General features: G+C 33.7%; 1 protein-coding gene across 2 annotated transcripts in view; it reads right to left on the minus strand.

Moving 5' to 3' along the window:
* Positions 1-27,958, minus strand: part of TBC1D32 (TBC1 domain family member 32) — a 196,006-nt gene that overhangs the window by 21,234 nt on the left and 146,814 nt on the right. The window contains exons 29-32 of one of the 2 annotated variants that reach the window (XM_059083266.2): positions 22,833-22,902; positions 20,593-20,708; positions 19,630-19,784; positions 9,323-9,463 (exon numbers count right to left, since the gene is read on the minus strand). In XM_059083266.2, coding sequence (XP_058939249.1) covers positions 9,323-9,463; positions 19,630-19,784; positions 20,593-20,708; positions 22,833-22,902 — 482 coding nt within the window. Of the gene's footprint in view, positions 1-9,322; positions 9,464-19,629; positions 19,785-20,592; positions 20,709-22,312; positions 22,390-22,832; positions 22,903-27,958 lie in introns of those variants that run through there. The other variant, XM_067011725.1, reaches the window with a different exon arrangement.

The raw sequence follows: 27,958 nt of genomic DNA on the forward strand, positions 1-27,958 counted from the left end.
TCCCATCCCTATAAGAAATCATTTAACAAAATGATACATTCTTTCATGTTTTTAATATAAGGATATTTGTACATGTATTTATATCTCCACCCTTTCTCATACAAATAGTAATGTAGTAAACACTCTTTTTTGTCTCCACCTTTTTCTCACTTAACAAAAGATCCTGTATATCACTCTATGGCAATATACAGAGGTACTTCTCATTCATTTTTATAACTGCATAGGGCTACCCTGTGGATAAACCATAACTCATTAAACAATCCCCTATTTTTGGATACTTGCAGTATTTCTAGTCTTTTGATACTATATGCTATAAAAACATATTTGTACACATACATTAAAAAAATTTTTGTCTGTATATCTCTGGGATAGATTTCTATAAATGAGACTGCTGGATGAAAGGGTAAATGCACATATGTTTTTACTAGATACTGCCAAATTCCCTCTTATACTAAGTCTCAAAAATACACTATATTTTCAAAACCAAGCTGTTGAGGCCTTACAGTCATTGAGAAAATATTATTAGTAGTTTATGGAATAGGTTACAAAGAAAGTGAAACAAACTAATTATGTTTTTATAGTAAAGCAATGTTCCTTACACTGAATTATAATTTGAAACATTTGAATGTCTTTTTAGGATAAAGAGGGAGGAAAATCACTTATACAATATGCATTAAAACGCACCATAGCCTTCCTAGAAAACTTTGCTCCTTAATCATACTTAAGCTTATGCCAGAGCACATTAACATGCAACACTGAGATAAACACAATTATTTTATATGAGGTAAATTATTCTCACTTGTATCTAGATATAAAAAAACAATCTTCAAAACATTCTTAATTCTTAAAAACATTGGTTAGAACAATTACTTATGGATATCTGATTAAGTTTAAATAGGTATGCTCTAAATGATCAAGTTTTATAATACAAGACACTATTTTTAACAGCTCTTCTGGCATTATTTGTTCATCATAGAAAGAATATTAGTAAACTAAGATGTGGTTTAAAGTGAAGTCCTCGCTATCAGGGTGATATCAGTAAGTCAATTAACTCACTTAACTGATCCTGAATTTCTCCATTTGTCATGAAGTTAAAATTTTAAATGAAATAAGATCTAGAAACACTTTTTATACTGCAAAAAGTTGTTATAAATAAAAAGATAGTATTTTTGTTGCACTTCTAGACAAGACACTGTGTCAGACACTTAAAGGACTTGAAGATAGGTCAGGCACACATACCTTTAAGGAACTTCAACTAGTAAGGAAGAGGTAAACACACAAATAATGATTCCACAAAGAAAAAGATACATTTCTATCAGAAGAATAATACAGAAACTGCATACAAATTCAAAGCAGAATCATCTACTTGTAGGTGATCCAAAAAGCTTCCATTTGGACAGACATCAAGGATAAATACCTGACAAGTAAAGATGGAGCACAAGGAGGGAGAAGGTATCATTTCAAGTAGCAACATCAACAATGTGAGGAAAGGGAAAGCTTGGGGACGTGCACATTTATGAATGTGACTGAACAAGGGGCATTCCCAGTCTTGAAACTTAGCTTTACATTTGTATAATTTCACATTTTACAAAAGCACTATGTCAAAAAATATGAAATAATAAAGCAGTTTTCTTTAATCCTGCTTTCATGGTGGGGGTAAATATATTCAGAGGATTATCCATGTTAGCCTACTTGCTGACACAGTAGAGCACAAAAATCAGATATGCAGAATGACAACCCCAAGGAAAAAAAGATAAATCATTAAAGATAAAGGGTACTTCTAAAGGCAAGAAAATACAATAAAGTTTTTTTTTTTACCAAAGAATAAAATTGGCCAAAAAGTTAGTTAGAACATGTGATTTTCTGTTCATTTAAAAAGAAAGAATATATATATTTGAATTTCGATTTTCCTTCCAATCTCAGTTACTCAAACTCTAATCAACAAATATATATTTCTAACTACATTTAATTTTTTGTATTCTAGTTAAGCTTATTATTTTTACTCTAGAGATCTGTATATTTTATTTAGCAACATGCTCACAAATTCCTTCGTTAATCAACCAATCCCTTAGTGTCTATAAATACACAACTTCAAAAAGCACCTATCCTAATTAGATCAGAATGAATAAGCTTTGAAATAAAAAATTTGTACCCAAATAATTAACCACATATACCTATTTACTTAAAAGTTGTTCTCATAGTTCATAATTAGCAATAAAACAGCAAATAATATAAACAAAGCAATGATACATACTTCTTAAGGCACAAAATGATTAGCTCACATAAGAAGCCATTAAAAAGGCATTTTTACATTAGATAAATTTAAGAAACATACTAACATTACTACTCAGAAATAATGCAATAGTTTTTATTAGGTAAACCTGCTACATGTATGCAGTTTCAAATTGAGAAACATGTATCAAATCGTTAAAGAGATGTCAAAATGATAAAGAGGTACCAAATTGATATAGTGGGGCCTTAGGTATTGCAAGTTTTTCCCCACAGTTTTTAGTAGTCCATTCTTAAAGGTTATATGTTAGCAATTTAATAAATGATTGGAGATATCAGACAATATACATCATATTAATCAGGACTAGAATGACACAAGGAACTCTCAGGAACATACTTCTCCCTGACTTGAATTATTTAAAAAAAAAATAGAAAGAATGGATTGTTGAGCTTATCATAAATATTTAAGTAACTACTTCCAAGCAGAATTAAACATTTTCAGTTTCAAAATTCTCAGAAGTGTTTTAGGTACATATACATACAGTAAGAGCTAGAATTGGCACAGAAAGAATTGGCTTTTCCGCTACATGCAATTCCTCTGTTATATTTAGACTTCTTATTAAACTTCAGGAAATTTAAAATTCAGCAGGCAGAGAAACCTGATGCAAGTAGATGTAATAAATGACATAAGGTCTCTTCAAAATAAGTATAAAGGCACATATCATGATGTCAGGAACTATATTGTCTAGTTAAAAGAAAACGACATCCAGTAGGACAAATCCAAAGGAATACAAGGGTACTTTACTATTAAAGAATCTATGAACATGTCCTATAAACAGGTCAAATAAATTCCAAGATCAAGATAATCTTAACCATAAAGGAACTTGACAAAATTCAACATTCTCACTTGATTAAAGAAATCAAAATTCAATACCATACATAGACTAGAAAGATTCTTCCATAGCATGACAGGGAAAAATACTCTCCATAAATAGTTACTACTTAATGGTGAAATGCTGGATGATCTCCCAGTAATCATTCAAGTGTAAAACAAGTAAGCCACTATTACTTAGTATTATACTGGAAAATTTCCCCAAAATTTTTTGTTGAAGTATAGTTGACTTAACATGTTATATTAGTTTCAGGTGTATAACACAGTAGTTTGATATTTTTACAGATTATACTCCATATAAAGTTATTCTACAATACTGACTATATTTCCTATGCTGTAACATTTCATACTTAGTCGTGTGCACTTCTTAAACCCCTTCACTTATTTTGCCCCTCCACTCAACCCTCTCCCCTCTGGTAACTACTAGATTGTTCTCTGTATCTGTGAGTTTGCTTCTGATTTGTGATATATACACCTTAATGTTAATATTCAGCACTATTTATGATAGCCAAGATATGGAAGCAAAATAAGGGTCCATCAACAGATAAATTGGATAGAAGATGTGGTACATATATATACAATGGAATATTATTCAGCCATAAAAAAGAATAAAATTTTGCCATTTGGGACAACACTGGATGAACCTGGAGGGTATTATGCTTAATGAAAAATTACATAATTAAAAAAAGAATGAAGCAGAAATAAAGTACATTAGAAGGTTGGAGGAAAAAATTAACAAAAATCTAGAAAAAACATATAACCAAATTAACATACAAAAGCTAATGACTTTACTAGTTATTAATAATAACCAAAGAGAAAATAAAACTGAAAAAGAGATCAAGCCAAACTAATTAGAAATATCTGTAATGAGAAATGTACTACACCTCTTTGGAAAAAGCTTTACATCTTTAGTAAAATATAACATAAAGAAAATAAATGTCAAAACTTACTATGTTCCTAGATAGGAAGGTTGAGTACAGTGAGGATCTATAGTTTAACATAATAGCAATCTAAATTTCAAACTCAAATGCTCACTTTGAACTGGGAAAAATCACTTTAAAGTGCACATAGAGGAACCATTAGGTAGAAAGAGCTAAACTAACTTTTTAAGGACAGATTAGGAAGAAAATGATAGGCTTACTCTTACCCCACTTTAAGACACAATATAAAGTTACAATAAGTAAAATACAACAGTAAATAACTAAATAGCCAATATACTACAAAAGTAAATACGTAAAATATTTATTACTCAAGAATTGAAGAGATTTGGTTAGTGGCAGTTACTTTTAATGACTACTTACAAGTTAATAGGAAACACTAAGACAGGTGGGCAATTAATAAAAAGATACGTCTAGTTAACAAAGCTATAGAATAATAATCAACCTTATTAATGTTTAAAAAACTCCCCCAACCCCCCAAATTTAAAAAATTTTGCAATTAGTTTTGAAAAAGCCAAATACGCGGTCCTGAAGAACAGACAATCACTTCATTTTTTCTTAGAACAAAAATCAAAGCAATTTGATAATATGCATCAAGAGCCTTAAAAATGTTAATATCTTTTTGATTAAGTATTTCTACCTTCTGGGACTCTGACCTAAAGATTCTAAAATTAGAAAAAAGGTTTAAGTTCTACAATATTATATTTGAGCCTGATAACATAGTGAAGAAACAATCCACACTCCACCAATGAAGGACTAACTATGCACAGGAGGGAGACATCTGTGGCTACTGCATATGACCACATTTCCAATTCCAGGCCCTAAAAAAATCATTAAACCTTCCCAGTACCCCAAAAGCAGAGACAAGAATGCTTATTATTAGATAAGATACAGTACCTCACATACCAGATATGCAGTGGTGATAAGAATTCTTGTCTTTAGTTACTCTACTTAACCCTTACAGAAGCCTTATGAAGGAGATATTATCATCACCATTAAAAATGCAAAAAGAATTAAAAGAAAGCTGGAGTAGCAATTCTAATATCAGACAAAATAGACTTTAAAATAAAGACTATTAGATGAGACAAAGAAGGACACTACATAATGATCAAGGGATCAATCTAAGAAAAAGAAAATAACAATTGTAAATATCTATGAACCCAACAAAGGAGCACCTCAATACATAAGGCAAATGCTAACAGCCATAAAAGGGGAAATTGACAGTAACACAATCATAGTAAGGGACTTTAAAACCCCACTTTCACCAACGGACAGACCATCCATATGAAAACAAATAAGGAATCAAGTTTTAAATGACACATTAAACAAGATGGACTTAATCGAAATTTATAGGACATTCCATCAAAAAAACAACAGAATAAACTTTCTTCTCAAGTGCTCAAGGAACATTCTCCAGGACTGATCATATCTTGGGTCACAAATCATGCCTTGGTAAATTTAAGAAACTGAAATCGTATCAAGGATCTTTTCCAACCACAATGGTATGAGAATAGATATCAATTACAGGAAAAAAATCTGTAACAAATACAAACACATGGAGGCTAAACAATACACTACTAAATAACCAAGAGATCACTGAAGAAATCAAAGAGGAAATCAAACAATACCTAGAAACAAATGACAATGAAAACACAATGACCCCAAACCTATGGGACGCAACAAGAGCAGTTCTAAGAGGGAAGTTTATAGCAATACAATCTTACCTCAAGAAACAAGAAAAATCTCCATTGAACAAACTAAACTTACACCTAAGGCAAATAGAGAAAGAAAAACAAAAAAACCCCAAAGTTAGCAGAAGGAAAGAAATCATACAGATCAGAAATAAATGAAAAAGAAATGAAGGAAACAATAGCAAAGATCAATAAAACTAAAAGCTGGTTATTAGAGAAGATAAACAAAATTGATAAACCAGTAGCCAGACTCATCAAGAAAAAAAGGGAGAAGACTCAAATAAATAGAATTAGAAATGAAGATGGAGAAGTAACAACTGACACTGCAGAAATACAAAGAAACTTGATACATTACTACAAGCAACTCCATGCCAATAAAATGGACAACCTGGAAGAAATGGACAAATTCTTAGAAAGGCTCAACCTGCCAAGACTGAACCAGGAAGAAACAGAAAATAAAAACAGACCAATCACAAGCATTGAAATTGAAACTGTGATTAAAAATCTTCCAACAAACAAAAGCCCAGGACCAGATGGCTTCACAGGCGAATTCTATCAAACATTTAGAGAAGAGTTAACACCTATCCTTCTCAACCCCTTCCAAAATATAGCAGAGGGAGGAACACTCCCAAACTCATTCTGCGAGACCACCATCACCCTGATAGCAAAACCAGACAAAGATGTCACAAAGAAAGAAAGCTACAGGTCAATATCACTGATGAACAAACATGCAAAAATCCTCAACAACATACTAGCAAACAGAATCCAACAGCACATTAAAAGGATCATACACCTTGATCAAGTGGGGTTTATCCCACGGATGCAAGGATTCTTCAGTATACACAAATCAATCAATGTGATACACCATATTAACAAATTGAAGGAGAAAAACCATAGGATAATCTCAATAGATGCAGAAATAGCTTCTGACAAAATTCAATACTCATTTATGATAAAAACCCTCCAGAAAGTAGGCATAGAGGGAATCTAACTCAACATAATAAAGGCCATATATGACAAACCCACAGCCAACATTGTTCTCAATGGTGAAAAACTGAAACCATTTCCACTAAGATCAGGAACAAGACAAGGTTGCCCACTCTCACCACTATTACTCAACATAGTTTTGGAAGTTTTAGCCACAGCCATCAGAGAAGAAAAAGCAATAAAAGGAACCCAGATCAGAGAAGAAGAAGTAAAACTGTCACTGTCTGCAGATGATATTGATACTATACACAGAGAATGCTAAAGATGTTACCAGAAAACTACTAAAGCTAATCAATGAATTTGGTAAAGTAGCAGTATACAAAATTAATGCACAGAACACTCTTGCATTCCTATACACTGACGATGAAAAATTTGAAAGAGAAATTAAGGAAACACTCCCCTTTACCACTGAAACAAAAAGAATAAAATACCTAGGAATAAACCTACCTAAGGAGACAAAAGACCCGTATGCAGAAAACTATAAGACACTGATGAAAGAAATCAAAGACGATACAAACAGATGGAGAGATATACTACGTTCTTATATTGGAAAAATCAACATTGTGAAAATAACTATACTTACCCAAAGCAATCTACAGATTCAATGCAATCCCTATCAAACTACCACTTGCATTTTTCACAGAACTAGAACAAAAAATTTCACAATTTGTATAGAATACACAAAAGACTCTGAATAGCTAAAGCAATCTTGAGAAAGAAAACCAGAGCTGGAGGAATCAGGTTCCTGGGCTTCAGACTATACTACAATAATCAAGACAGTATGGTACTGGCACAAAAACAGAAATATAGATCAATGATACAGGATAGAAAGCCCAGAGATAAACCCATGCACATATGGTCACCTTATCTTTGATAAAGGAGGCAAGAATATAGAGTGGAGAAAAGACAGCCTCTTCAATAAGTGGTGCTGGGAAAACTGGACAGCTACATGTAAAAGAATGAAATTAGAACACTCCCTAATACCATACACAAAAACAAACTCAAAATGGATTAAAGACCTCAATGTAAGGCCAGACACTCTAAAACTCTTAGAGGAAAACATAGGCAGAGCACTCTTATGACATAAATCACAGCAAGATCCTTTTTGACCCACCTCCTAGAGAAATGGAAATAAAAACAAAAATAAAGAAATGGGACCTAATGAAACTTAGAAGTCTTTGTGTAGCAAAGGAAACCATAAACAAGACAAAAAGACAACCCTCAGAATGGGAGAAAATATTTACAAATGAAGCAACTGACAAAGGATTAATCTCCAAAACATACAAGCAGTTCATGCAGTTCAACATGAAAATAAAAACACAACCCAATCCAAAAATGGGCAGAAGACCTAAATAGACATTTCTCCAAAGAAGATATACACATTGCCAACAAACACATGAAAGGATGCTCAACATCCCTTATCATCAGAGAAATGCAAATCAAAACTACAATGAGGTATCACCTCACACCACTCAGAATGGCCATCATCAAAAAGTCTACAAACAATAAATGCTGGAGAGGGTGTGGAGAAAAGGGAACCCTCTTGCACTGTTGGTGCAAATGTAAATTGATACAGCCACTATGGAGAACAGTATGGAGGTCATTCAAAAACTAAAAATAGAACTACCATACGACCCAGTAATCCCACTAGTGGGCATATACCTAGAGAAAACCATAATTCAAAAAGAGTCATGTACCACAATGTTCATTGCAGCATTATCTACAATATTCAGGACATGGAAACAACCTAAGTGTCCATCGACAGATGAATGGCTAAAGAATATGTGGTATATATATACACTGGAATATTACTCACCCATAAAAAGAAACGAAATTGAGTTATTTGTAGTGAGGTGGATGGACCTAGAGTCTGTCACACAGAGTGAAGTAAGTCAGAAAGAGAAAAAAAATACCGTATGCTAACACATATATGTGGAATTTAAAAAAAAGGTTCTGAAGAACCTAGGGGCAGAGCAGGAATAAAGATGCAAAAGTAGAGAATGGACTTGAGGACTTGGGGAGGGGGAAGGGTAAGCTGGGACGGAGGGAGAGAGAGGCATGGACATATATACACTACCAAATGTAAAATAGCTAGCTAGTTAGAAGCAGCAGCATAGCACAGGGAGATCAACTTGGTGCTTTGTGACCATCTAGAGGGGTGGGATATGGCGGGTGAGAGGGAAGCACAAGAGGGAGTGGATATGGGGATATATGTATACGTATAGCTGATTCACTTTGTTATACAGCAGAAACTAACACACCATTGTAAAGCAGTTATACTCCAATAAAGATGTTAAAAAAAAAAAGCTACATGTCATAGACTTTCAGAATGTCTATGTCTTGAATAGCTGAAACAAAACTCAACATCTGTGAATGCCAGGGATCTACTATAAAGCAAACCTATATGTTATAAAAGACCTAGGAGAAAAAAGCCAGTTTAAAGATTTAAACACATAGAGATGTATGACTACTTACAAAAATGACGTGATTAATTTCAATGTATTTCCTATATTTGATGAGAATGTAATTTTCTTTAAATACACTGAGATCTGGGAGTTGAAGAAACACTATTTCCTATGGATTACCTGTGATGGTGCAAAACCAGACATGTGAAAAGCTGAAAATACAAGTGGCACCTCTGCTTTCAGTAGCATTTCAATATAGTGAGTGCTGCAAAAATATACTGGATGAATGCCAGATTCTATAGTGTCAATAGGTAGGTACCTCTGCATAAAAGAGAAAAATTGAGAATTAATGAATATGCAGCTAATTTAAAACCAATCAAATTCATCTAAATCTTTTGCTCTAAATTGCTACTTCAAAATTATCATGGTGGCATAACAAGCTACTGCAAATTTTATGTAAGTTAAAAAGTTAGAACATTAAACACTGTAGAAAGATTAAAACTCAATAAACGCAGTATGATATACCTTCCTTCCAAGATAAAGGAATAAAATTAACACTTTGTAATTGTGACAAATTCAATCCCTTATGGAATAATGGAGATGGATGTTGCATGAAATAATAAATACATGGATGAGTACATGAGTAATAAATGCTTTACATTTTAAAACCAAGTATATTTCAATATGCTTATATATCCTTGGATTTAGTCAATGACTCTAAAACATCATTAGTGTGTCAGCTCTTGGTATTTGCCTAATCCGCTTTTTCTAAGTTAATGTTAAATAACCCAAATCTAAACTCTAGTTACTAATAAGTGAAATTGGGAAATCCATAAGAAATTCGTATCTAAAACTGTTATGCAGTCCCATCAAAGTACTCAGGCTATCTATCTACAAATATAGAAAATTTATTTCATATGTTTTCGTATTTATTTATATGTCTAGGTATATATTATATATTTATAGATACACATACACATATATTTACAAACTCACATTGCATTTTTCAGCCATTTCTTCATAAAGTCGGTTATTTTTTCAATTTAGTTCTTGGGTACAATTTATCATGAATGCTCAATGTTTTAATGAGTGTTACTTTAAGCCCAACATCTGACCACAATAAATTTTTTAAACAACGAATAAACCTGAAGATGAAATCTTGTGTCAAGAAAAACTATTAGACTAGTGATTATATCCTACAGACTTATAATGAACATTGATACTCAAATTAGATCTGACTTCTAGAGAGCCATTTTAATGTTTTTACCTTTACTGGGCAACTCAAACTTTTTTAATAAAAGGAAGTTAATACTTTAAAATCAAAAATCAAACTCATATATAACAATTACATAAGAGTTAAAATAAGGAGAATTTTTTCAAACTTTATACTGCTAAACCACTTTTAAGGATTTAGGTTTGAGTAATATATGAAAATTTCTGAAATCGATGAGTTGATTTATCAGTAGTTTTTATGTTTTAATCATTCATTATGATAAATGGTTTACCATTTCACATTGTAGAAATATATATTTATGGGAACATACAGGTACAAATATATATTTTATGATAGGTTCTTAGGGAGATATCTCACAGTACACAAAAAAATTAATATTATATACTGACGACTGAAGACACACATAGCATATTAAATGAACATCTTGCAGTCAACTTCAGATGGATGTGCAAAGAAAATTACTTTTATTAAGTAGTTAAGAATAAAAAGATGAACTGAATGAGAATTAGTACCCTTTGATTTATCTTCTTTTGTTGAATACACAATGTGTTTCACTAATTACTATTTGTAGAGTAGAATTAGTGAATCTAATAAATATATGTAAAAGCAAAATAAATCAACTTATACATATGTAATACTTTAATTTTCAATGCAAACTTAGCTAATAATTTTCTGACTATATATATATAATAGTGTAAGAATTGTACATATTGGAAATATTTCTTACACAGTGTTCTCTAATTTGGATTAAAAACAACATATTTAGAATAGGTTTGTATAGAGATAGAGATAATAGACTAATTAATTACCTTCTCAAAGAAAATATAACATTATTATGTAATGGATTCCCAAAGATAAGGCAAGAATTCTTCTACTCTTATGAATTATACTCTGTTGGAAGAAATTATGCCATAAATTTTGGTAACCAACACAGCTCCTAGCGCCAAGCCCTGCATAGAGTAGCTACTCAACAAATTGAATGACAACAACATACTAATGATTGCACACTGTAATCACAGGAAACTTTCTTATAATAAAAGTTTTGTTAATTGCCCTATTTTTATTTCATAACTCTAATTTACAGTAAATGGTATTCATAAAACCAAATCAATAATGACAGCTCTGAGTCACATGAATATAACAAGGACTCTTCTGAAGCATCAAATTATAAATTATGTTTGTTATACTTTTAGTGTTTTGATATATTTTGGTTAGTCATAACTCTTGGAAAGGATGGTAATGCTTAATAAAAGGTAACTCTAAATAAAATTCAGAACATAGGATTAAGCAGACCACATATAGGATCACAGCATTTAATGGATCACCTAAGTAACATATATACTAGGCCAATATCACGCAAAAAATTATCAGTAAAAAATTATCAGTACCAAAATGTTCATGTTATGCCATTGCTTAGAGTATTTGGCTTTAATGATTAAAAATGAAAGATATATACTTAAAGAAATGAAACACAGTAACAGTCTTAGTTTTTTTCTTCCACTAGAGGTAGCTCTGATGAGTCATTTTATTCCTGACACTAAGAAAAATCTATGGAAATTAAATAGAAAGACGCTATTAGAAAAGACAAACTCTCCAAACCAATCCAAACTGATCCAATTCAATCCAATCCAGTCCTCCACTCTAGGGTTCTGTGGGAAGAGAACAGGCTGTTTCATTGGCAGTGCTGCAGTGACTCTGTGCAGCATGTGCATCATACACATTATGCAGAGGGGTGAATAGAAAACTCTGGAGATATCTTTTAAAATTTTGATTCTATAATTTTAAAAAACAAATCTTTCTCCTCTCAGGGAAAAAAAAACACATAGGAAAATGGAATCTTCAAATATGGTTAAGATTTAAAGTCACATATGAGAAAGGGAAGGGGTTTTGACACCTGTCCTCTTTCCAGCAAGGGACTGGTTACATGACTTACTATTGCTAATGCCCTGCAAATGGGTTACAGATGTGCCACGATATGCTAATGGTTGTAAAATTTAAATCAAATGAATATTTCAATGCTATTAGAATGTTTAACTCCAAACTTACCGTGTTAGGTAATTATTACTTTATTTCATGAAGAGGAAGATCCAGATATTCGCACATGCTCTTATTTTATCTATATAAATAATATAATATATATAAAGTAATTGTCCCATGATACCTTCCTGCTGAACTACAGTAGTTCATTTGAATGCCACTTCAGCCTGGTTTATCATCAATGGAGTTTTGGTTTTATGTGCATTAAAATACTTCAGTTTTTATTTCAATTTAATTTGTTCTATTTCATATGTTTCTACTAACAGAGAAGGCATATATAACTGTAACTTTTATTATAGTTATTGTTTGAGATTAGGTATTCCTCCATGGAAATAACTGATTTCTTGATTTCTCTTAATCTATATTTATTAACAGCTTTGATGTTAACAATTTGATGTTAACAACTGATTCTTGATGAAATTCCATAAAAAATGATTATTTTATCATTCAGGAAGGATTTTCTTAAGGACAAATAAAATTGGAAGATAATTTAATTAAATCAGTACATTAAAGAGTTCTTCTGGTCTAAACAGCTTAAGGACACATTTTTCAAATTATTTTTATCTCACAATAGTAATAGTTTATAAAATTTTGAGAACTTCAAATTAATATTTCATTATGTCCTTTACTGTTTATCCTAGGCCAAATTTTTAAATCTTTTCGATGCACTTTTACGAATGTAGAGGTGCTCTCAAATACATTTTCAAGAGTAATAAAAAAGCCTACTGTACTTTACAAATTTCCATTTAAATATTAATTCATACATTCAGCACATTTACTGAATAATTATGATGGGACATAGTTTGGAACATGTCAGCAAAAACAACTCTGCCCTCAGAGAGCTTATGTTTAAGTGTATAAATAATAAATATATAAATTAAGAAGCATAGTGGGAATTGATGTAGGCTAGGGAACAAAAGGAAAACAATAGAACAGGGTAATGAGGTAGGGGAATGGGGGACTGGGGGAATAGGCTGAAGTTTTTTTGAGGTTGATTACAAAAATGTGGTATTGTGCTAAAGATGGTGGACAAGTCTGTGCTATTAAGGGCTAAAGCTAAAGTATCTTTAACATGTCTTGTGGCAACTGCAGATTTGCTTATTTTGTCAACCTGCACAGAAAGTGTCAGTGTAATGTCTGAGACCAATGGAACAAGCATGATACAAAAGGACCCCCTTTTTTAAAACATCTTTATTGGAGTATAATTGCTTTACAATGGTGTGTTAGTTTCTGCTTTATAACAAAGTGAATCAGTTATACATATACATATGTTCCCATATCTCTTCCCTCTTGCATCTACTTCCCTCGCACCCTCCCTTATCCCACCCCTCTAGATGGTCACAAAGCACGGAGCTGATCTCCCTGTGCTATGTGGCTGCTTCCCACTAGCTATCTATTTTACATTTGGTAGTGTATATATGTCCATGCCACTCTCTCTTTGTCCCAGCTTACCCTTCCCCCTCCCCATATCCTCAAGTCCATTCTCTAGTAGGTCCGTGTCTTTATTCCCATCTTACCCTGAGGTTCTTCATGATCTTTTTTTCCCCTTAGATTCCATACATATGTGTTAGCATATGGTATTTATTTTTCTCTTTCTGACTTACTTTGTATGACAGACTCTAGGTCCATCCACCTCACTACAAATAACTCAATTTCGTTTCTTTTTATGGCTGAGTAATATTCCATTGTATATATGTGCCACATCTTCTTTATGCAGTCATCTGATGATGGACACTTAGGTAGCTTCCATCTCCTGGCTATTGTAAATAGAGCTGCAATGAACATTTCCGTACATGACTCTTTTTGAATTATGGTTTTCTCAGGGTATATGCTCAGTAGTGGGATTGCTGGGTCATATGGGAGTTCTGTTTGTAGTTTTTTAAGGAACCTCCATACTGTTCTCAATAGTGGCTGTATCAGTTTACATTCCCACCAGCAGTGCAAGAGTGTTCCCTTTCCTCCACACCCTCTCCAGCATTTATTGTTTCTAGATTTTTTGATGATGGCCACTCTGACTGGTGTGAGATGATATCTCATTGTAGTTTTGAGTTGCATTTCTCTAATGATTAATAATGTTGAGTATTCTTTCATGTGTTTGTTGGCAATGTGTATATCTTCTTTGGAGAAATGTCTATTTAGGTCTTCTGCCCATTTTTGGATTGGTTTTTTTTTTGTTATTGAGCTGCATGAGCTGCTTCTAAATTTTGGAGATTAACCTTTTGTCAGTTGCCTGATTTGCAAATATCTCCTCCCATTCTGAGCATTGTCTTTTGGTCTTATGGTTTCCTTTGTTGTGCAAAAGCTTTTAAGTTTCATTAGGCCCCATTTGTTTATTTTTGTTTTAATTTCCATTTCTCTAGGAGGTGAGTCAAAAAGGATCTTGCTGTGATTTATGTCACAGAGTGTTCTGCCTATGTTTTCCTCTAAGAGTTTGGTAGTGTCTGGCCTCACATTTAGGTCTTTAATCCATTTTGAACTTATTTTTGTGTATGGTATTAGGGAGTGTTCTAATTTCATTCTTTTACATGTAGCTGTCCAGTTTTCCCAGCACCACTTATTGAAGAGGCTGTCTTTTCTCCACTGTATATTCTTGCCTCCTTTATCAAAGATAAGGTGACCATATGTGCGTGGGTTTATCTCTGGGCTTTCTATGCTGTTCCATTGATCTATATTTCTGTTTTTGTGCCAGTACCATACTGTCTTGATTACTGTAGCTTTGTAGTATAGTCTGAATTCAGGGAGCCTGATTCCTCCAGCTCCATTTTTCATTCTCAAGATTGCCTTGGCTCTTCAGGGTCTTTTGTGTTACCAAACAAATTGTGAAATTTTTTGTTTTAGTTCTGTGAAAAATGCAAGTGGTAGTTTGATAGGGATTGCATTGAATCTGTAGATTGCTTTCAGTAGTAGAGTCATTGTCACAATGTTGATTATTCCAATCCAAGAACATGGTATATCTCTCCATCTATTTGTATCATCTTTAATTTCTTTCATCAGTGTCTTATCTTTTTCTGCATACAGGTCTTTTGTCTCCTTAAGTAGTTTTATTCCTAGATATTTTATTCTTTTTGTTGCAGTGGTAAATGGGAGTGTTTCCTTAATTTCACTTTCAGATTTTTCATCACTAGTGTATAAGAATGCCACAGGGCTTCCCTGGAGGCGCAGTGGTTGAGAGTCTGCCTGCCGATGCAGGAGACACAGGTTCGTGCCCCGGTCCGGGAAGATCCCACGTGCCGCAAAGCGGCTGGGCCCATGAGCCGTGGCCGCTGGGCCTGCGCGTCCGGAGCCTGTGCTCCGCAACGGGAGAGGCCACAACAGTGAGAGGCCCGCGTACCACAAAAAAAAAAAAAAAAAAAAAAAAAAAAAAAAATGCCAGAGATTTCTGTGCATTAATTTTGTATCCTGCTACTTTACCAAATTCACTGATTAGCTCTAGTAGTTTTCTGGTAGCATCTTTAGGATTATCTATGTAGAGTATTATGTCATCTGCAAACAGTGACAGCTTTACTTCTTTTCCTATTTGGATTCCTTTTATTTTTCTTCTCTGATGGCTGTGGCTAAAACTTCCAATACTATGTTGAATAATAGTGGTGAGAGTGGGAAACCTTGTCTTGTTCCTGATCTTAGTGGAAATGGTTTCAGTTTTTCACCATTGAGGACGATGTTGGCTGTGGGTTTGTCATATATGGCCTTTATTATGTTGAGGAAAGTTCCCTTTATGCCTACTTTCTGTAGGGTTTTTATCATAAATCGGTGTTGATTTTTGTCAAAAGCTTTTTCTGCATCTATTGAGATGATCCTATGGTTTTTCTCCTTCAATTTGTTAATATGGTGTATCACGTTGACTGATTTGCATATACTGAAGAATCCTTGCATGCCTGGAATAAACCCCACTTGATCATGGTGTATGATCCTTTTAATGTGCCGTTGGATTCTGTTTGCTAGTATGTTGTTGAGGATTTTTGCATCTATGTTCATCAGTGATATTGGCCTGTAGTTTTCTTTCTTTGTGACATCTTTGTCTGGTTTGGGTATCAGGGTGATGGTGGTCTCGCAGAATGAGTTTGGGAGTGTTTCTCCCTCTGCTATATTTTGGAAGGGGTTGAGAAGGATAGGTGTTAGCTCTTCTCTACATGTTTGATACAATTCACCTGTGAAGCCATCTGGTCCTGGGCTTTTGTTTGCTGGAAGATTTTTAATCACAGTTTCAATTTCAGTGCTGGTGATTGGTCTGTTCATATTTTCTATTTCTTCCTGGTTCAGTCTTGGCAGGTTGTGCCTTTCTAAGAATTTGTTCATTTCTTCCAGGTTGTCCATTTTATTGGCATAGAGTTGCTTGTAGTAATGTATCATGATTTTTTGTATTTCTGCAGTGTCAGTTGTTACTTCTCCTTCTTCATTTCTAATTCTATTGATTTGAGTCTTCTCCCTTTTTTTCTTGATGAGTCTGCCTACTGGGTCATAAATTTTGTTTATCTTCTCAAAGAACCAACTTTTAGTTTTATTGATCTTTGCTATTGTTTCCTTCATTTCTTTTTCACTTATTTCTGATCTGATCTTTATGATTTCTTTCCTTCTGCTAACTTTGGAGTTTTTTTGTTCTTCTTTGTCTAATTGCTTTAGGTGCAAGGTTAGGTTGTTTATATGAGATGTTTCCTGTTTCTTAAGGTAGGATTGTATTGCTATAAACTTCCCTCTTAGAACTGCTTTTGCTGTATCCCATAGGTTTTTGGTCGTCGTCGTGTCTCCATTGTCATTTGTTTCTAGGTATTGTTTGATTTCCTCTTTGATTTCTTCAGTGGTCACTTCGTTATTAAGTAGTGTATTGTTTAGCCTCCATGTGTTTGTATTTTTTTACACATCTTTTCCTGTAATTGATATATAGTTTCATAGCATTGTGGTCAGAAAAGATACTTGATATGATTTCAATTTTCTTAAATTTACCAAGGCTAGATTTGTGACCCAAGATATGATCTATCCTGAAGAATGTTCCATGAGCACTTGAGAAAAATATGTATTCTGTTATTTTTGGTTGGAATGTCCTATAAATATCGATTAAGTCAACCTTGTTTAATGTATCATTTAAAGCTTGTGTTTCCTTATTTATTTTCATTTTGGATGATCTGTCCATTGGTGAAAGTGGGGAGTTAAAGTCCCCTACTATGATTGTGTTACTGTTGATTTCCTCTTTTATGACTGTTAGTATTTGCCTTATGTATTGAGGTGCTCCTATGTTAGGTGCATAAGTATTTACAATTGTTATATCTTCTTCTTGGATCGATCCCTTGATCATTATGTAGTGTCCTTCTTTGTCTGTTTTAACAGTCTTTATTTTAAAGTCTATTTTGTCTGATATAAGAATTGCTACTTGAAAGGACCACTTTTTAAGTAATATATTAAGTCTATTACTGCATGCACTCACAAGGAAAGTGGCATAGCAAAAACACCAATCTAAAAGATTATTAAGTCAAAAACAGTTAAACTATGGAGTACTGACTATATGAACATTAGTAACTGCACTTAGCTAACAGTTCTAGATAGAATCCTTTAAGAGGAATGTTTCGCAGAATGTTATTTGTTTTACAAAGAAACAGTCAAACAAACTACTGGTAATAAAATATTCAACTTGGTATATTTGTACTTGAAAAGGAAACAAAATGATACTACAGAAGGCACTGCATGAGTCTTCACTGATGATATAGCCGCACCAACAGAAAGGTGTCAAGGTTTTATATTAAGAGCTCATTCTAAAACCCCTTTGTAATAAGTCACTCCATTCCATTCACAGATCTATATTCCCTATTATATTGATGCTATCAAAATGGTAAATCTAACAAACTCAAAGCTGCTAGTGTCCTGCCTGATTTCAGTTTTATAGGAAGAAATGCTAGTGGAGCACATCACTCTTGTTGTGTTAAAAATAATGTGTGAGAAAACTGGGTTTAAAGCATCAAAGTAGAAATGCAACTTCACAAAATTATGGTTGAAAACAGTTCATTGGTTATGTCTGACTGTGTCACACTCTGAACATTAAAGTAGAATAGTTAGGACTAGTGGCATGTAGGTATCATTTTAAAATACTTGACATGAAAATGTGTGATAGACTTAAAATCCATACTTATGATCAAAAGAATTTTTAACATTACATTTGTAAATGAAAGAGTGAAAGACCTTTAAGATATTTTAAATCATCACATACAATTTAAAGAATTGTTCAAACTCTGGTTAACAGAAGGAAAACAGTTCTACTTATTGGAGAAAAGCTAGTACATAGCTTTTTGCCTTTTGCTTCCTCCTGTTCACTTGAGCAAATTTCTCATTATGGTGAAGTACAAGAGGAGCAAATTTCTCACTATGGTGAAGTATTATTCAGGAATTACATACAGCTCTTTCAAGCATAAAATCATAAAATTTCAATATTTAATGTATTCCTTGGTGCTTTCTTTTCTTTGTCACAAATACATATTGCAAAAGCATGTCATAAATGCTTTCATTTAACTTGACATAGATACTCTCTAGCCCCCTTAACAACTTATACTTGGGTGCCATGTAATTCTGTTGTCCAAGTACAACATGTCATGAAAAAGGTTTGGGAAGCATTAGCATGGCTTATTTTAATGGATAGTTTCCCCAAGTTGGAGGTCTTAAATGCAGTAAGTACATAAGCAAAACAAAATACAGAAACTTTAATAAATTGAGGGATGCACCTACCTTTAAACTTGGATCTCATGGAACTAGTAAAATCTTAAAAAATACACTATACTACCTTAATCAAAACTCATCACAGATTTCCAAAATGTATATAAAGTTGGTGTGCTTTTCCTCTATACAATATGGATACAATTTCAACTTATTATTTTCTCATAGTATAATTTAACCAAAGATTCTTTTTAACAAAGTAAGAATAAAAATATCCATTCAATAGTTTTCTTTTTATATATGGAATTTTATAATTTACTAAATGACAAGTTTAAAATTTAATAATGCACCTATTATCACTAATCTTTCATTCAGTTACCATTAGGTAAGACAGCAAGTATTCGAGAAAATGCCAAATCTATATCTTCAAAAGAAATCACTCAAAATTGCATTCAGATAGAAAACGAAGATTGAGTACATAGCACACTCTACAAATAAATTAATAAGATCCCAATGAATTTAAATAGGATTTTCCTTAAAATTTAAAATGCTCCTTTAAAAATAGACTAAAAAGTCTTACAGAAATATGTAGTCTTGGCAACCAAAGGAATGCAGAAGTCAGAAGCCTGGAGAACTGCTGAAGAAATTGGAATGTTTTGTCTTTGTCCCCCAACATTATTATGAACAAAGAAGATACAAACCAGTCATAGCCAGTGTAACTCCCCTGCAAGCAGATTGAAAAGCAGTTAAGGAACTTTTTTAATAGTTTATCTTAACATGGTGAGGTGTAAGAACTCCATAAATATTCATTTCCAGAATCTCAGCAAAGAGATATTAAGGATACTTGGTCCTCATTTTGTCTTCAACCAATTTATAAGCTATTGATATAAAATCAAACTTTATTAATAAATCACTTGCACAGTGACTATTTTAATGTACCATGCGTGCTGACATGCCCAGTGGAGGCCAACAGCACCAGCAACTGGAGGAAAAACTATCTGTTCCGTGGAAACACACTGTTCAAGTCACTAACACAATAGTACCATCCTTTCTCTAGTTAAGGTTATCTGCCAAATTATTAGCATAATCAAGTATAAAAAAAAATCCACACATTTTAAGAATTCAGTAATGCAAAAGATCTGTATACACTTTTTTCTTAAAGTCAAACCCTATTTCTGAAAGATAACCAATTCAAATAAAATAAATGCATGTTTTATTCTTATTCTAGATTTACTAAATCTAGAGTATTATTCTGATTTACTAAATCTATTTTTTAAGACTTCCTTATACATAACTGAAAATACATTCTAACAACTTTACTTATTTATTTAAGATTTAACTAATAAAATTTAATAATTACTATTCAGTCTAATAAAGTACATATTTAAAATATAGAATAAAATACCATAAAGGTATACCATAACAAAACACTAATATAGGTTAAAGTATTATTTTCCTATAAATGTATTAAAGTACCCCATCAAAGAATTCTGAAAAACATATGAAGAGAGTTCAATTACTGTCAATTATTTGAAAAGGATATGAAGAGAAGATTTTACAGAAGCTTGCTGCTGTTTCAGGAATCTCTCACAATGCTTTAAAACCAAGGTAAGATCATTTTCTGCACCATCTCTTAACAGGTTGAGGAACTTGCCATACCTGTAAAAGCCCAGAAAACATACAGAATGAAAAAATGTCAGGCCCTGCATTGTAAATTCATTTTTTAACATTCATCAAAGTGTAGTTCTCTTGAGATCTCATGGTTTTAAATTTTCAAATTTCTACTTTTAGCGTAACTATGTTATACAGAGCACTTATGAAAGAATAACACTCAATATATGTACCTGATAATTATGATCTATTGAAATTAGCAGTATTCATCTGGTAAATACAAAAACTTTAAAGGAAAATGAAATGGTAGTGAAATAACAAAACATGGATACTATAGATGAGTAGTAGAATATAAGCATTTTTTCCTGAACTTAATCTAAAACATGGAATGTTCATAGGCTAGATTGACATAATGTTAAGTTTAGAAGCAATTTTAGAGTTCATATAGTCCAATGGTTCTATATGAGGGTGGCACTTCCCCCAGGGGCTAGTTTGGAAATTTATGGGAGTGCTTTTGATTGTCATAGTGACAATCTGATAGTTTTGTCAGATTGTCAGATTGGGACTATTGATAGTTGCTGAGTAAGGGCCAGGAGGTTACATATGGGACAGTCAGTCCAGCACAGTAACAACTTGTAAATGTCCTGCCTGTCATTTGCATAGATGAAAAATCTATTTATAATTATCTGAAACTAATTCTGTTTCACAGAAAATCATAAAATATTAGTCATATATTTTATTATACACTGAATGAAACCATGTGTAAGTTAGGGAAAGATAGCTCTTTTGCTTTGCTTGAAGCCCTTACTAAGACTTGTTCACCATTTTGCAGTCACTTTGCCAGTGGCAACCCTCTTGTAATACTTGATGCACCAAAATAAAATCAGCCTCTATTCGTAGCTGTCACAGCTACAATGATTCTAAATGGGTGCCAGCTATGTCTCACTACTGGCACCATAGTAGTATACAAACATTTCATTATAAATCACTTTGTTTATTTCTTAACAGTAAGACATTATGTTGAATTTTTAAAAATATGTGACTAGACTGCTCATATTATCTACAGTTTCCATTTCAGAATGGAAATACGTCATTACAATATAAAAGGCGGGTATAGGGTCACAAAACATAATCAATGGGTTATATACCCTATGTGATATAGGTGGGTGAGCTAGAATTACTATCACAGTTTTTGTTATAATGCTATGGATTTACACAGTCTTTTTATTTTTATTATTATTATTATGTATATTTTTTTGCTGCATTGGGTCTTCGTTGCTACACGTGGGCTTTCTGTAGTTGCGGCAAGTGGGGGTTACTCTTTGTTGCGGTGCGCGGGCTTCTCATTGCGGTGGCTTCTCTTGTTGCGGAGCACGGGCTCTAGGTGCATGGGCTTCAGTAGTTGTGGCACGCGGGCTCTAGAGTGCAGGCTCAGTAGTTGTAGCGCATGGGCTTAGTTGCTCCGTGGCATGTGGGATCTTCCCGGAGCAGGGCTTGAACCCATGTCCCCTTCATTGGCAGGTGGATTCTTAACCACTGTGCCACCAGGGAAGCCCCAAACAGTCTTTTTTAAAAGCTTTCACATGCATCTTTTTTACACTTGATTCTGAAGATGACCCAATGAAGTAGACAGAATGGGACTATTAAGATTCCCATGTAATAATCAATAAAAAGAGGAGTTCAAGGACTCAGACCTTAACTCCCAGTCTGTTCCACTTGTCCATTTCTTCTGAAAATTATAATTTCAGTACAAAAAATTCAAACTACTATAATTGGTTTATTCATTTTAACTTCTGCATCGACATTAAGGTACTTTTGTACTCATAACTGTATCCTGACAATAAAAACTAAACATATTTTAGAAAATGGTATGAATGTGCTACCAATGTGCTGATTTTTAAAATGTTATTTTTGGAAAAAACCTGACAGTCATAGAGACTTAAATATGTTGTAGTTAGCCTATGAAGTAGTAATAAACTGTACCTGATTTACCTGTAAGGGTAATTCAATCATGTGCCAATATCCTCAAAACAAAGTTATTATTTTCTGAATGACAAACTGCATTTAAAGCATATAAAATAGTTGATTGTTAAATTAAATACTATTAAGCACATATCAGCTAGACAAAACAAATTCTAGAAATGCACAGGGGGATATTTCCCTATAATATACCTGACAGTCATTTTAACGCCAAGCTGTTGCACAGATGAAAGACTTTCATTCTTCACATTTGCATCAATAGCTATAAACAACAGAACACTGGGTTATAAAAATGTATAAAACTCTGAATAATCACATTTTAACTGAAAATTGATGAAAGCAATACTTTTACATATTTTAATGTAAAATTTGAAAACACACTGATGAATCCTGTTCTTTTAAGAGCTGTCAGTTATATTTTTCAAAGGAATTAACAGGAAACTTTTTACAAAATAACTTTTCTCCTAAAAAAGTATTTAAAAGTATATTAAGTACAAAACAAATAATCATAGTTTTAAAGCAATCTACTTTTACTTGGTTTTCAGGACACAAAAGCTGTTAACACAAAAATGGTCTAGAATACTGTACTTTCATCAAGCAATGCATATATAAGATTTTGAATTACAAATATAGATAAGTATGTCTGTTTACTTCTTAAAGATTTACATGTGAGTGTCAGGAAGGAATAATTTATATTATTCTACATATAATGGACAGCAATGTACAAGGGTGGACTGAACAAGTTTCTTCCTGCAGGCACATTTTCTCTGGGAGGTATGAAGTGTGATCATCTACCAAAAGTGAAGGGGTTGTACAGTACAGAGGACTACAGGAGAGGCTGAAAGTTTGGATTAGTCTTTGACAACACTGGATGACCAAATTAAGCATGAACACTTAAAAGCATCACTAGATAACAAGGGGGATCTAGCTGAAACTTTCAATTTTTCCCTGAAGAAACTATAGCATGTGCACAGTATGTGTGTGGATAAACACACACACACAAATAAGGAAATTGTCCAAAATCACAGAGTTATCTAGTGATAGGGAGGGGCAAAATCTAGGTTTTCTGAATTCTGTATCAGCATTTTTTTTCCCATTACACACTGGTACACCTCATATCATTAACAATATACCTACTTAAGTCATTAATTTATTCATTACTTTTAATAAATCCCTTCTTATAAAGTGTGGAGCACCATGCTAGAATCTATGAGGGATGAAAGATAAATCATACATCATGCCCTAAGAGAACTTTGCCTGTAGTGTCAGAGATACAATTTGTATATAGGTAACTCTGATATAGATGTTTTAAAGCACAAAGTGGAACAAGAGTGGTACAGATAAAGAATTACATGAATTCATAGGAGGAAGAGATTGGGAAGAAGCGGCATTTAAACTGAACCTTAAAATATGGGTAGCCTTGAGATCGGCAGAGATAGGGAAGAACAAAGTAAACATCACGGTTATCAAACATCTACTCTTTAAAGCAACAATAATTCATCTTTCAGCACTCTTGGTAAAGGTAACCTACTTCTCCTAGTTTGCCTAGGACTTGCATGGTTTTAGCACTTAGTCTCATGCCCCAGGAGCCCCTCACAGTCCCAGGCAAACCAGGCTGGTTGGTCACCTATCTAGCCTAGAGGGGTGATTTCTTAAAGAAAAATAAATAAAAAATTTAAAAGATAGGTGTCGGTTAATTTCTTTTTTTTTCTTTCTTTTTTTTTTTTTTTTTTTTTTGTGGTACGTGGGCCTCTCACTGTTGTGGCCTCTCCTGTTGCGGAGCGCAGGCTCCGGACGCGCAGGCTCAGCGGCCATGGCTCACGGGCCCAGCCGCTCTGTGGCATGTGGGATCTTCACGGACTGGGACACGAACCCGTGGTCCCCTGCATCGGCAGGAGGACTCTCAACCACTGCGCCACCAGGGAAGCCCGGTTAATTTCTTGATAAGCTACATCTGAGTTTTACTTATTTAGATCAGAATACGATCTTAGCAATATTGCTGAATTTCACCTATAATGATAGCAATTAAGCTATAGTTGATATAGCTTAGAATTCCTTGCTATTCATAACTCTTACTCTGCTAACAGATGTACCTTCTGTCTCTAAGGAAGAAGGATACCAGTTTTGTCCTTCTCCTAGCAACAGGCTGAGCAATGTCTCCTCCAGATTTTTCAAACTAGCGTGAAGATGGTATTGCCCCACAATGCCCTCGCTGTTAACTACAGGGCTATGAGGAACTCTGTGTCTCCAGTAGAGAAAAATGAATCCAATGTATTCAATACAAGGAAAGTGAGAGACATAGAAAGGAGACAAATTGCTAAGGACAGATTTACTCTATTACTGAATACTATGAGCCAATGATTCTGCCTCTTTTTCTGCTTAGACAAAAAAAGAAAAAAGAAAAAAGTCTGATCTGGGTTTCTATCACTTGGTACTAAAACATATACCACAAATTATTCTCACTCACAAAATAATGACCAATATTTAAAAACTATTAATCATCATTCATATGCTCACCATAATTTCAAGTTCTTAGTTTCCTAAGTTTAAATAATATAAAACTTTAGTGCTGTAGTGTCAGTGACATTGGCTGATTTTGAAAAATTTCAATAGTTTCAATAAAATAAACATTGACTTTATATATTGCTATAGCCATGGAACAGACCTACTTATCAACTATCATAATGTGATATAATGACAAAAGTGATTTTATAAGCTACTACCAGAACAATTTTAAGTTAGATTAGATGATAACACTTAGAATGCAGTACACATAAAATTAGATTATTAAGCATAAGAAATATCCTTGTTAATATGTAGATTTGTGTGCTTAAAATAATACTTATGTTTCCCTTTTGGAAAGTAGAATACATATAGATATCTTTACAATAGAGGAGAAGTATGCAGTGGACTAAGAGTGCTAGGAATGGGCATTCCCAATGTCATGAATTCTATAGATCAGAATACCTTCTACCATTACAGTAAAGAATGGAATAAAGTCAAGAATCAAGATGAGAGAATTTGCCCCAAAAGACTATGACACTGAATAGTTACATAAGGTTCAGGTTCTTAGTTCTTCGCCATGGAGGAATAGAGTCTTGCCAGAGTGGCCTAGCTGTTGGCCTGAGATGACAGATAAGTTTCCTGATGTTGTAGGAATAATTTCCCAAGTCCACTCCCTCTAAAAGCTTATGATTCTGCACCTTTAGAGTAAAAACTTAACTGCACATTTCAAAAGATAATGTTTTCCAATTGTGGCTGTAGATCAAAATCCTCTGAGGAGCATTTTAAAAGTAAAAATAAATACTCCAGACTACTGAACAAGATTGCAGAAGGTGACTGTTCAGTCATTTGTTTTTTTAGAAGTCCTCTACAGCTTACTTCTTGTGCACTGAAGTTGAGATCCACACTTAAAGGAATAAAACTAAACTTTAGAGACGGTTATAATTGGACAGTGATACCTTGCTCCACACACTTCACTTTAAAGAAGGTATCAGTTAAATCTCCAAAAGACTTTTAAAGGAGAATATATGAGGTATTAAGCAGACCAAAACAAATATCAAATATCCACTCAAAAAATCACTAATATGATGCAGATGTAGGTGACTTGAGAGTGAATAAAATTCCGTTAAAAAAGAAGTAAGAAATGAAAAGTTTCTTGAAGCAGTAATGAAGTCAGAAAATGGTTTACAGGTATACATTAAAAAAGAGGCTTCATATCCAAATCTGTATTTGACATTCAATATGACAACCTGACAAGTAGAAATGGATCTTGGACTACAAAAGTTCAGTGAAATAATCTTCGTTACATTTAATCTGGACTAAATACAACTTATGAAGCAGAAATTAAAATCTTCAGAAATAAAATTGATGGAACAAAATGATTAAGTAAAATTCAATGATAAAAATGGATGTTTTCAGGGGACTCTGATGCATCACTGGTAACCAGTGATTTACTGAAATGTGCACAATAGTGTGTGGGATATGTAATAAGTGCTTAACAAACACTGAGTAAATGAATGAGTAGGTGAACGAATAAATGAACAAACATCCAGTGAACAACAAAAATTGTGCTTTACATTTCAAACTAGAAGCAAGGTGGAGACGGAAATAGATATGAACTTAAAAATGTTTTCTGGGGCTTTCCTGCTGGCGCAGTGGTGAAGAACCCACCTGCCAGTGCAGAGGACACGGGTTTGAGCCGTGATCTGGGAAGATCCCACATGCTGAGGAGCAACTAAGCCCGTGCACCACAGCTACTGAGCCTGCTCTCTAGAGCCCGCGAGCCACAACTGCTGAAGCCTGTGTGCCTAGAGCCCGTGCTCTGCAACAAGAGAAGCCACCGCAATAAGCCGGTGCACTGCAAAGTAGAATAGGCCCTGCTCACCGCAACTAGAGAAAGCCAGCATGGAGCAACGAAGACCCAATGCAGCCATAAATGAATAAATAAACAAACAAACATTTTTTTGTATATTGAAATCAAGAAACAAAAGGATACCCCAGAGTCACTGTGAAGCATAATAAAATAAGTTACTGAATAAAAGTCAACCAAACAATGACACCTATAGCATCAGACTTACCCTACTCAACAAGGCCTAATTCAATCTCAGCATTAACTATTTGCAATAACCAATCATTTTAATTATAAATAATAGTCTCAAAACAAAATGAGTTGAAAATATTAACTGAATATTGACTGAAATCACTCACTTTGGTAATACATTCTGTTCTATTTTTAATTTGGAAAGCTAGCACATAGAGCAGTGGTAGAAGAAATTAAATCTATTCTGCCTGGCACTTGGCTAATAGTGCAAAACTAAATAAATTTTGAGAAGAGTAAACCATATCTCCACTGGGGGACAAATCCAGTATCAGAGAAGCAGTTACAGCTTGGCTCTCCTGAAGCCCTGCTATATCAGTAGTAAAGCCAGAGAACTCTCACCACCCAAAGAAACCAACCAGTCGGTCCATTTCCTCCTACCTTCTTCCTTCCCCAAAGTAAGCCTGAAGGTTCTGTTGCTTCTTTTTTAACATGCGGTTGTTATCTATCCATTTTATTCAATTTTTACTGCCATAAAATTTAATTCCTTATGACCAGTAAACTAGCCTAAGTCTCAGCATCCTAAGTGATATAGTCAGCACTATTTGGAGAAAAGCATTACTCTCTTCCACGTCTTTGATTATACAATTGCCCTTGCCTGCAAGACTCTTCGCCTCTCCTATTTCTTTCAGCTGTAATAGCCCAGGAGGCAGCACTAGTGTCACTCCTCTTGCATTGCTTCCTCCCCTAATTTTCCATAATGGCATTAGTCAACACT

The sequence above is a fragment of the Kogia breviceps genome, chromosome 13 (assembly GCF_026419965.1).
Source record: "Kogia breviceps isolate mKogBre1 chromosome 13, mKogBre1 haplotype 1, whole genome shotgun sequence".
In the NCBI taxonomy this organism is placed as follows: Eukaryota; Metazoa; Chordata; class Mammalia; order Artiodactyla; family Physeteridae; genus Kogia; species Kogia breviceps.